The 12,646-nt window shown below is 36.6% G+C and overlaps 1 protein-coding gene across 1 annotated transcript in view; it reads left to right on the top strand.

Annotated features, from left to right (window-relative positions):
• The window catches only part of Msh3 (mutS homolog 3), a 154,410-nt gene that overhangs the window by 83,156 nt on the left and 58,608 nt on the right, over positions 1 to 12,646 (top strand). The window contains exons 15-17 of the mRNA XM_013015813.1: positions 589 to 706; positions 3,803 to 3,867; positions 6,195 to 6,311. Coding sequence (XP_012871267.1) covers positions 589 to 706; positions 3,803 to 3,867; positions 6,195 to 6,311 — 300 coding nt within the window. The remainder of the gene's footprint in view (positions 1 to 588; positions 707 to 3,802; positions 3,868 to 6,194; positions 6,312 to 12,646) is intronic.

Genomic DNA, 12,646 nt, shown 5'->3' with positions numbered 1-12,646 from the left:
GGCATAACAACTTGTACTTCTCATTGTTGCAACAGGTCCACCTGTATCCTTAAACAACTGGTTTTTCCCCATCTCCTCCACAAGACTTCTTTTTATTTTGAAATCATTTTGTTCCTTGGAAGTATGTTGTAATAACTCATATGGTTGATAGAAAACATTTTGGTTTTTTTCTTCTTTTTTATTTTGTAGGATTTGGACTTATGCTTGCTAGGCAGATGTTCTACTGCTTGAGCCTCTCCCTACCCCTGAATAAGAAATAGTTTAATGATGATGTTTTTTAATCTCTTGATAAAGTCTTGTGTTATGGTGTTATCTCTTGATTTTCTTTCAGGGAATTTTTTTTTTTTTTTGGGTTGGTCGTAGGCCTGAACTCTGGGCCTGGACACTGTCCCTCAGCTCTTCACCTCAAGGCTAGTGCTCTACATTGAGCCACAACCCCACTTCCAGCTTTTTCTGCTTGTATGGTGCTGAACAATCGAACCCAGGGCCTCATGCATGCAAGGCAAGCATTCTACCACTCAGCCACCTTCCCAGCCCTCTTTCAGAAAAAAAGTTACGACTAGTAACTTAGAAATTTCACTCGCTCAGAATCCAGGAACGAGAAGTTAGACTTTGGTCCTGGCTTATCGATGATGAAATGATAACCTTATCAATTCTCTTGGATCGCATAGTGATTAAATGGCTGCCCTTACCCTTGAAGTTGAGAGTATAATTACTAGTTAATAAACAGTACTAGCCAAACATAGGCCTATGTGGTGTCTCATGCCTGTAATCCCAGCTATTCAAGAAAGCATGAGATCAGAAGAGCTGCAGATTGAAGTCCCCTCTCAACAGATAAGCTATGTGTGGTGTTGAGTACCTGTGGTTTCAGCTTTGTGAAAAGAAACTCATTGGTAGGAGGATTGTTGATTCAGGCAAAGACTCTTTTGTAAAGCTCAAATACAAGAAGGCTGAAAGTGTGGTTCAAATGGCAGAGCCTTTGTCCTGCAAATGCAAAGCTCTAAGTTCAAACCCTTATACTACCAAATAAAAGAGAAGAAACCCTAGACTTGACAGTATTTATATATTATCTTCTAAGCATCAACTATGCTCTTGAAAGGAAAGGAGCTAGAGAATAAACTAGGATTTAGAAAATTCATAAATTAATAAAATCCATAAACTAATACTAAAAGGAAGGGGAATGACCAAAGGAAATAAGAAAAAAGATAGGCTAAGAAATAAGAAAGGTAGGTATAAGAAATAACAGGAAATACCCAATACAACAAATACAGAACAAGGTAAAAAAAATCTAAGCAATAGGGAGATAAAAAAAAGTCAAAAGACCCATTCATATTTTTTCTTTCCTGAGAAGATAGAGGATGGAGATGCTCCCTCTTCTCCTAGGCCTGCTGTTTTGCAGTTCACTTGGGTAACAGTGAGTTCTTTTCTCTCTGAAGACCAAACAGATTACACCAAACAGGGTTGTTTGCATGGGGAGTTCCATCCACCTTTCCCTCCAGGACACAGACACTTCTGTGACCACTGCCTGTTCTCTTGTCTGCCAGTGTTCACTCACAGTGCCTACTCCATGACAGCTGAGCCCAAGCATGCAGGGATGAATGTCAGCGCACTGGAGGTGCCTTGTCTATGTGGGCATGTACATACCCTGAGTAAGCAGCTGCCTTTCCAGGGGTCTTTGGGCTCCTTGAGTGTAGAAAGCAGTCAGAGGGGAGGCAGGGTGCTCTGGCAGTTAGGCATGCATACCATGCGACTCTCAGTGTCTTGGTCACAGTCTGTCTCCTAGCTACCCTGCCCTTCTTCACACACTCCTGTCAAGCTCCCCTTCCTGTGTAGTGCAGATCTCACTTCCCCATGTAGACCTCTCTCCATAAGTGCTTCCATGTCACAAAAGCTAACAGGACTCACATGGATTTCTCAGGGTGGTGGCTTACTAACCAGTGGATGGGATGGGCTTTAGGATTTGAAGATACCAAAGCACAGAAGTTTTTCCTATCTTCAGTGGAAAGATCTAACTGCAAGACCTTTCTCAAGGTAATTGTCTGCCAGGACATTAGGGAGCAAGCCAGGAACTGCATGGGGCCCCTTCTTTAGTTCTACTTGCTGCAAAGATCATAGATTCCCATTGCAAATGACATTTTTGCAGAGTGCAGGATGGTGTCTATGGAGCCTTATGGGCTTTCTTTTTGCTTCAAGACCTGCTGAAGGGAGCTCTGCCCATTCCCTGCCATTGGCTCAGCCCCTGGTATTGGAGCCCTTTGCTTCATTTCAGTTATTTCTATATACCACCTGGTCTCTGCCTGCTGCTTCCTTTTGCACTCCTGTGCCTTCCTATGCCACTCTCTTCTTCACAGAGTCATACACTTGATTATTATTAACTTTTGCTTTGGGGCAGTAGTGGGGTTTGAATTTGGGGCCTTCTGTTTGCTACGTAGGTGCTTTAGTACTTGAGCCATGCATGCAGACTTTTGCTTTAGTTATTATTTTTTGGATAGGGTTGGCCTCAGATCACAGCCCTCCTGCCTATGTCTCTCACATAGCTGTCATGACAAGATCATTGCTACCACTCTCAACTTGTTGATTGACATAGAGGTCTCATTAAACTTTTTGCCTATACTTGATTCTCCTGATTACATGCATGAGCCACCACACCCAGCCCATACCTGATATTTTGTTTCAGATTTCTGGTGATGTAAGAAGTGCTGGAGTAGCTCCAGTCCCCCATTTTTCCACTTCCCTTCGTCACTCTTAACTATGTCATTGAGTACAGCAGATTTATTGCTATGTTTATACGTTTCTATAGACAAGGACATTGTTAATTCTGAAATTTTTGCTAAAGATGAAAATTCTTAAAATCAGCCATTAATGTAAAAATGTAAGTGTTTATATGAAAGGAAAATCAAACTCATAAGGAGATTGATACTACTAGTAGTATAAAATGTTATTCCTAAGGTTATATGCATATCATATAAATGTATAAATGTAAGAAATGTATAAGTGTAAAAAAGAATTCCCATAACCATCTCTGAGGAGCTTCTGGATCCCATTCTCTATAAAACCAATTTTTAAAGTTTATTTCAACAGAGTGCTGTATTTTTTTTTTGCAATTTTACAAGATGAGAGTCCCAAAATGATGTATAGCTAGTGCTAAAAATGAAAAGCAGAATGGAAGAGCTTGAGTTCACTCGTCTCCTGGCAGAGAAGCTTGTGTGTACAACACTGTTGGATTTCTAAAGATAGGGTTCCTTTAAGTGCAACTTATTTCTTTTCATATGAAGAAAAATATTTTCTTATCGGCGATATCAAGACTTTCTTTATGAGGATACTTTTAAATAATTCAGATTTCTTATTGAAAAATGATTACAAAAAGGACCTTCTGCTCAGAATAGAGCAAGGACCATATATCTCAAACTGGTGTTACATTTTATAATTAATATTTTAAATTTTTATGTGGGTAAGATTGTAAACTGGTCTGAGTAATAGAAGTCTTAAGATAAGTAGATACTAATAAATTAGAGATTGCTAATGAAAAACCACCATTAAAATATGCACACGACAATCATATAAGCATGAACTCAAGCCCCATGTTAATATCCTTTATAATGAATTTATTACTGAATGTAAGTTCATAAGTATTGGGACCTAGATTAATGAGATTTGGCTCTGCTGCCATATGTAAACAAAGTTACATTTATTTAGAATGTTTATGATCATGTTAATTGCTATATCAAAATTTTGAGGAAGTTTTCAAAAATGTAATGATTACTTACATAAATGTCTAAATGTTCATTTCTGTTTCTTTTAGTTTATGATTGAAATAAAGAACTCCGCTATATCTTGCATACCAACGGATTGGGTTAAGGTTGGAAGGTATGTTTCAAGTCCTTTTTTTTTGTTTCTAATATGAATTATGACATTTGTATACTCATGTGCTACTGGATTGATAATAGCCACATTCTTGAAGGTAAAGCAATTTTTTGTTTGATTTTCTTATCGAGTTTTAAACCAAGGACATCAGTGAGTTAATCATATCAGATTTAAGACATCAAATTTAATCCTATATCAATGACTTAAAAATATTTCTAAAAGTACATCTCAGTTTCATACATTTGTTTTCCTGTTTTGTAAATTTTTGCTGTTACCCCTATAGTTCAGAGAATACAAGGAAAAAAAAATCACTGAGGGATCTTTCAGTGTGAGATTAATTTGGTTGCTGAGCCATTTGATGAATGCTGGGCCTGACATTTCTTTTAAGAAACTGAAATTTCATTTTCTACCTCAGTGAACTTCACATTTCTTTGTAGTTAGTGCTTTCCTGGCACACAGTTATAATAGTCTTCACTTAAAAAAAAATCTTGCAATACAAAGGCCTGAACCTAGGGCATTGTGCATGCCAGGCTAACACTGAGCCCCTCTAAAAAAATTTGTTTAGAAACAAGTTGAAGGTTAGCCTTCAAGTGATAATCCTCCTACCTCAGCCTCTCAAGTGCTGAGATTACAGAGCTCTGCTTCCATGCCTGACTAGAATGTTACTTTTGTAACTTATCATTAACTGATACACATAAATTATAAAAATATTAGAGAAGCACATTGAGACTGTCTTTTCTTCCTTGATTAGCATTACTCCTCTAGAGGGGACTCTAAAGCAGCAGCGTCAGAAGATTGTGTACTGCTGTGAGAAGTACACTTTTGGAACACTTATTAGTGCTATTAGTTATATGTTTATGTGAATAAGATAAAGATGTTTCATTTGCCTAAGATAACTTCAGAGAGATAAGTAGCTGGTGAAGGTATGAAGGAATTCTGTGTTAGGGATAGAGGGAAGAAAGTTTGACATGATGTGTGAATGGTTATTATTTTTTTGTTGCTGTTTTAACTAAAAAGCAACAATTGTTTATTCCCTATTACGATAGCAACAGACACTGAGGGCATAGTGTGGGTTACTTTGCTCTAATGCTATCTTTTTTTACTGCTAGAAGTTGTACTGTTGATTTTAGGCTATGTTTTTTCTCTTGGCAGCCATCTTTTCCCTTATCTGCTTTTTATTAGCTATACTATAGCTAATAAATGGAAATACAACGAGGCATTACTAAAAATTACCTTACTCTAGAACAGTAATGGAAATGTCTTACACAATGGCTGTTGCCAGAAGAGAAAGTTATGATAAATATATTCACACAAAACTCTGGATAATGTAATTGAAAAGCAATAAGCAAGGCACAAATCAGTGCCAGAATCTTTTTGATATTCCCTTACGTAAATTAGATGAACAAATAAGATGATGTGGAGAAGTTTCATTATCATATTTTGTCTGTTTGGACATTAAGGCCTTGACACAAGGATTGGTTGAAAGGTTATCAGTCAGATTTTGAGTGTCTGGTAGTTTGCTAGATTAAATTAATATGGTAGTGTATTATAGGAGGGGAACAAATGAAGGTGCGAAGACCCTTGACTTTTCTTCTTATTGACCTATAGTAGCAGCAACAGTAGTAGCTACTACACTTGATACTTGCTGAGTACTTGTAACTAAGCACTGTGCTAAACACTCCGTGTGACCTTCTCCCTAGTACCTGGGAAGTAAGTACTACTGCAATCCCTGCTTTAAACATGACAACAGGGATATATGTGTATACATATATATATATATATATATATATGTATATATATATATGTATATATATATATATATATGCAGAATTCTCTTCTTTATTTGGTTCTTGAATTCATGGATCATTGTTCTTTGTGCTAGGTTTTTGTTTTTTTTTTTCTTCCCTGAAATTCGCCAAACATAAACGTATAAAAATATATCAAGAACAATATGAGCTTCACCAGTGTGTCCTCGCAGGTTTGCTATACCTTATTTTGTTGTATCTGTTTCGGTCTATTTTTTAAGCAGGAGTTTTCATTTAGCATAAGTTAAAGATAAAAGAAAACCTTTGCCTATGAAATACAAACTCTGAACTCTGACTTTACCATATGGGTATAATTTGAAATGAATTAAAAAGCTTTCTGAACAAAACCATATTCTTCATCATCAATAGCTCAGGATCATGATTGAAGAATGTTCTCTGTTTATAGCTAGTTATGTTCAAGGCTCATCAATGAATAATAAGTAATGACTTTAATTTCCTGAAGTGATGGCATTACTGAGTCTTATAACCTTGATTTCCTACTTAAGTTTTTTTTTTTTCTCCTAGCACAAAAGCCGTGAGCCGCTTTCACTCTCCTTTTATTGTAGAAAATTACAGACATCTGAATCAGCTCCGGGAGCAGCTAGTCCTTGACTGCAGTGCTGAATGGCTTGATTTTCTAGAGTGAGTTCACAATGAAAAATATAATCTGACTTTTTGCTATGAGAAATAGACCGGAAAATCTTTCCATCAAAAAGAAAAGTAGAGATTACTGCTTGTGACCTGCTGTCAAATAGTTGAATACTTGTGTTCTTGGATTTTATTTCTAATCCATTGAAATGTATGCTTGTCTTGTCTTTAATGAGACAACAAAATGTATATTATTGTCAATGTACCAACATTTTCTTTTAGTGGTATCTAGTAGAGTCCACTTTTTGGAATTATGCCTTGAAGTTAACTTTCTTAGTGAAGTATTAATGTCTCAGAGTTGAGCAAGTATAGATTAGTTGTGTTTTAATTATCTCTATTTAATTTTATTTCTTTATATATTCTATTTGCCTCCTGGATTTTTATTTATTTATTTATTATTGTAAAGGTAATATACAGAAGGGTTACAGTTACATAAATAAGGAAATGAGTACAATTCTTGTTGAACATTGTTTCCCTCTCTCATTCCGTCCCCCCCCCAACGCTATCCCTCTCTCCCAACTCACTCCCCACCAAAGTTGTAATGTTCATTTGCAACATAGTGTCTTTTGAGTGTGACTGTTGTATTGGTTCATCTTTTGTCCTTTGTCTCACCATCTTTTCTGTGATTCCCCTTCCCATCCCCAAATCAGATAAACTTATGTACAACACAAAGGGTACTGAAAACAAACACAGTGACAACAGGGGGTAAACCAAAGGAAAAGTAAAAAACTAAAGAAAAAAGAAATAACTGCATACAGTACACTATGAAAAAAGAAAACCTTCTGTTTCCATATCTTGTAGTTCATTTCAATTAGCATTATTTTATAAGATCATATGTACATAGCTATTGAACTATTGTGATCCTTTGCTAGGATTGTCCTAGACATTTACTAATTGTTACGTATGAAGGAAACCAGGCGGCCTATGTTTCTTTGGATCTGTCTTATTTCCTTTGATATGATTTTTTCCAAGTCTATCCATATTCTTACAAATGGGGAGAGGTCATTCTTTCTGGTGGAAGCATAAAATTCTATTGTATACATAGACCACATGTTTTTGATCCATTCATCCACTGAGGGACAGGTTGAAAATTGAGATGGCCATTTATACACCTTTCATCTAGATGTAGCACATGTTAACTTTTTGCTGCATTTGTTTTGTATCTCCCATTATGTATTTGTATATATAGTTATACATACACAGGCATACACAAACATAAAGCATAAATAGATATGTGCTTATACATATGCCATACATGCATGTACACATACATACTCATACACACATATACTATATAAATACAGACTTTCATTTCTGGACCATTTGGGATTTTAGACCTTATAGTACTTTGTCCCCAAAAGTGAAACATACATTTTCTAAAATTAAGGACATTTTTCTATATAACTTCAATGCCCTTATCTAAGAAAATTTTAGTTAAAAAATTTGTATTTCCTATATATAATATATATTAGATTATATAGATAAAAATACATATGCACACATACATAAGTATATGTAAAATTTTTTGAAAATGAAAAACTAAAGGTCAGGCATGATGGAGCATGCCTATAGTCCTAAACTTGGGAGACTGAGGCAGGAAGATTGTAATCTCAAGGCTAGCCTGGAATATGTAGCAAGACCCCCTGTCTCAAAGATAATAACTAAATAATTTAAAATAAAAGAAAAACAATAAAGTGTTTAATTTAGAAAAAGAATGTTGACTGCAATGTAGCTAGAACACTTGTATTTAGAACCCACTTGAAAGCAGCACTCATTATTATGTATACTGTTTATGGAGGTGCCAGATGGTACAAATATGATGTCATAAGAAGATGATTAGATAAATGTACATACAAGATGCAGGGTAAGAGGGGAAGGAGAATAACAAAATGCTGAAACAAAGATACAGGATGATCCATTCAAACAATGACACTCACAAGACACTATTTTGGAAATGAACTTTACAACTTTGTGGGTGGGGGGAGGAAAGGGAAGAGATGGGGGAGGGAAGGGGTAGTAGGAGGAGGTAACAATGTTCCATAAGAAATATACTTAGTACCTTCCTCATGTAACTGTAACCCCTCTGTATATCACCTTTACAATAAAATAAAATTAAAAAAATAAACAAATAATAAAAAAGAGAAAAAGAAAAGATGATTAATGCCAGACTTCGGTAGCTCACACCTGTAATCCTAGCTACTCAGGAGGCTGAGATCTGAAGGTCATGGTTCAAAGTCAGCTGGGGTAGGAAAGTCTGTGAGACTCTTATCTCCAGTAAGCTGCTAGAAAATCGGAAGTGGCGTTGTGGATCAGATGGTAGAGTGCTAGCCTTGAACTGAAGAGCTCAGGGACAGTACCCAGGCCCAGAGTTCAGGCCCCATGACTGGGGGTGGGGGATGGGGAGATTAACTTCCCTAAACTTGATGGTCCACTTGTATAGACTGAATACTAGCCATACAAGGGTATTTTTCCCTCACTGGGGACTAATTGCTGTGTATTAGTCATGCTGCTTTTGATCAAAATCTTTCAAAAATTTCAAGAATAAACTGCTGTGAATGAAATTCTTTCTCAAAACATTTGTCTCTAGTATTCTAAAAGATAGACTGTCAACATTGAGCAATAATCTCACTTGCAAATACTTTTAAAATTGCATAATAATACCTTACAAATAATAATATCTTAGCCAGGCCCAAAGAAACATAGGTCCCATGGTTTCCCTTATTTGCAATATCTAGTATATGTTTGAGACAAGCAGAAATGGTCAGATAAGTTGATGTTAAGTGAAATGAACCCCAAGTTAAGGACTCAAATTTTTTTCTTTCTTGCTATTGTGTCTAACATACTTATAAGATGATTTCTTTGTTGCTTTGTATGTCCCTCCCCCACGGTATAACCCCTGCTTTCACTGTATTTGATGTTGGTATAATTCGTGGAGGGGAAGGGAAAAAAACAAATTGTTTAAACAGGGATACAGGTGGACCTATTGCAACAATGAGATGTACAAGTTGTTTTGTTGAAAACGAACTTTACAACTTTGGCTGAGGGGATGGGAGGATGGGGTGGGTGAGGGGGTGGGAGATGGGAAAGGATGGTAAGGGGAAACAAAGGAGGAGGCAACAATGCTTGATAAGAAATGTACTCATTATCTTGCCCATGTAATTGTAACCCCTCTGTACGGTATTTTCACAAAAGAAAAAAAATGTAGTTGCAAATACAGTTAAGTGTTTTCCATTCTTTATTAACCTCCTGGATCATTGAGTAACATTTGACAAGTCAACCCTGGTCATCTTAGCAGCTTTTTGGTACCCAAATGTCTTTATCTGCTTCCCTTGGACCCAACAATCTCTTTTGAGCAGAAATTGTTGAACTTTGACTTCAGCCTCAAGTTAGTTGATGGCATATTCTTGATGACATAGTCACTAGGTTGCAAGTTGTCATGATTTAGTAGGTTTTTCTGATTATCTGTATTGCTCACTTGTCAGCTTCCCCTTCCCTCTTCTTCTCTCCCCTCCCCTTCTCTCCCCTTCCTTCTTCTTCTCTCTTCTCCCCTCCTCTCTTCTCTCCTCTTTCTTCTTCTCTCTGTGTCCCCTTTCCTCTCCCCCTCCCCCTCCTACTTTCTTTCCCTCCTCTTCTCCCTCCTCATCTTTTTTCTCTTTTTCCCTCACCTCTCCCTCCTTCTCCTCCTTATCTTCCTCCTCCTCCTCCTCTCTTCCTCCTTCTCCTTCTTCCTTCCTTCTCCTTCTTCTTCCCCACCTTAGGACTGTACTTACTAACGGGCATTCTACCACTTAAACTATATTCTTGGCACAGCTACTTGTGTTTCTAAGTATATTTAATCTTTTTGTAATTTGGCAGATGTAGGAGCTTAGGCAAACATCAAGAAGTTAAAGAAGACTTTTTAAAGAATTTTGATGATTTTAAGATTTTGGTAGGTTTTTTTTGTTTGTTTATTCACACGTCTTACTTGACTGAATGATATGAGAGAGAATGTTACTGTCTATATCCAAATCATTACCCAGCCCTCCCTGCTTTTTTTTTATTAACTAAAATGGTAATCACCAAAAATGAATGAAAATTACTCATTTCTATCCTGAAAATCAGAAGATCATCCAAAGCTGTCAACCTTAACCTCAGGTCTTGGTGGCCTGAACAGAATCTGAGAAGGAGGGACTGAGAGTAAGAAAAAAGTGACCTTTTTTTAGTGCCCAAGTGCATTTACACTCACATCCAGAGAAGCAAAGCAGAACATCAGATATGACTGCCCTCTGGCAAAAAAAAAAGGGTACCAGGATAAATCCATATGAATTAAGACAGAAAAATACAGGTAGGTTAGATTTAAATTAAACCAGAACAGGAAAGGCCTGGTCACTCTGCATATGTCAAGTGTTTTTTGGTGTGTGAGTGTATGTGTGTACATGTGTGCTTTTGCATCCATGTGCTGATTCTGGGGCTTGAACTCAGGGCCTGGGCACTCTCCCTAAGCAGTTTTGGTCAAGGCTAGTGTTCTACCACTTGAGCTATAGTTCCACTTCTGACTTTTGGTGGTTGATTGGAAATAAGAGTCTCTTGGACTTTCCTGCTCAGGCTGGCTTCAAACCACAGTCCTCATATCTCAACTTCTTGAATAGTTAGGATTAAAGACAGGAGCACCTGGCTAGGAAGCATTTTTAAGGTAGTATCTAAAGAATGTTCAGCTGATGCTAAGGGGTGTATCCACTGTGTGTTTGGGGATTTGCCCAGATTCTTACACTCTTAGTGAATGTCATGCAGCTTGTTGTGCTGAAAAGTAGGTAAGTTAATTCATTATGCTTTATTCAATGAAGTATGAAGTGTACGATGTATATACTTTCCATGTCACAGATAGTTAACACAAAAAAGAATCTCGCTTAAAATATTGTTTCTGGTATTTGGAAAATGTCATTTACATAGAATATTTTACCCTGATAATACTAGAAAAGTTCAAGAATATGTTTTTCTTTTAAATCAAAGGTAAGTTATAGAAGACTCACTTTTCATTGTAGTAACGTACCCTGATTATTTTCAAAGTAGGAAGCCCCTACAAGGTTTTTGTTTTGGCAAATAGAATAAAACTCAGTATTTCTAGAATTGACACCATTAACACAGATTTTTTTTTATTTGTCGGTAGTGGGCCTGTATAAATATGGATACAGGTGTTTTTATCATTTCTTAAATTTCTGCCAAAATTATCCTATTATGTCACACCATTACAACAACATGTATAATGTTCCATTTGTGGAATGTACATAATGTTCATAATGATCAATTTTGGATGGCTGAGATGTACCTAATTTTACTACAAAAAGAGTACAGAATTTGATTTTTTAGTGCCCCAAATAAAATACCTTTTTTTGTTTCTTTTCTTTTTTTTATTGTGAAAATACCATACAGAAGGGTTACAATTACATGGGCAAGGTAATGAGTACATTTCTTATCAAGCACTGTTGCCTCCTCCTTTGTTTCCCTTTCCCATCTCTTCCCATCTCCCCCCTTCCCCCCCTGCTCTCCCCCCCACCCCCCACCCCCGCCAAAGTTGTAAAGTTCATTTTTGACATAACGACTTGTACATCTCATTGTTGCAATGGGTCTACCTGTATCCCTGTTTAAACAATTTGTTTTTTCCCTTCCCCTCCACAAATTATACCAACATCAAATACAGTGAAAACGGGTTATACTGTGGGGCGGGGGGAGGACATACAACACAACAAAGAAATCATCTTATAAATATGTTAGAAACAATCTCAAGAAAGAAAAAGCATTTGAGTCCTTAGCTTGGGGTAAAATACCTTTTTAAGTAAAGAGAAAATATATAACTAAGCTTAAATCTTCACAATTACTATGTGCTTACAAGAGATTTGGCAAATTTTAAAATAATTTAATGTCATAAATTATTCAAAAACTGGGAAATGATGGTTAATAATAACTCAGTTAAAGTATGAACATGGTCCAAGAGAAAAGCCAAAATAAAATCAGCATCACTATACAGAAATGAGGGACAAAGGGCTAACAAATGCAGCATGGTACTCACTAGACACTGTGTTGAAAATGAACTATGTAACTTGTGGGTGAGGACAGAAGGGAAAATTACGGAAGCAAGGGAAGAGGTGACATTGTCCCCCCAAAATGTAATCATTACCTGAGTTCTGTAACTGTAACCCCTCTGTATATCACCTTTACAAAAACAATGAGCAACACAACAATAAAAAACAAAAAAATCAGGGAAACCATGGGACCTATGTTTCTTTGGGCCTGGCTTACTTCACTTAATATAATTTTTTCCAAGTTTTTCCATTTCCTAACAAATGGGGCAA

Source organism: Dipodomys ordii, unplaced genomic scaffold (genome assembly GCF_000151885.1).
Source record: "Dipodomys ordii isolate 6190 unplaced genomic scaffold, Dord_2.0 Scaffold28, whole genome shotgun sequence".
Taxonomy (NCBI): domain Eukaryota; kingdom Metazoa; phylum Chordata; class Mammalia; order Rodentia; family Heteromyidae; genus Dipodomys; species Dipodomys ordii.
The sequence above is the reverse complement of the archived record's forward strand: the minus strand, read 5'-3'. Positions and strand labels throughout refer to the sequence as shown.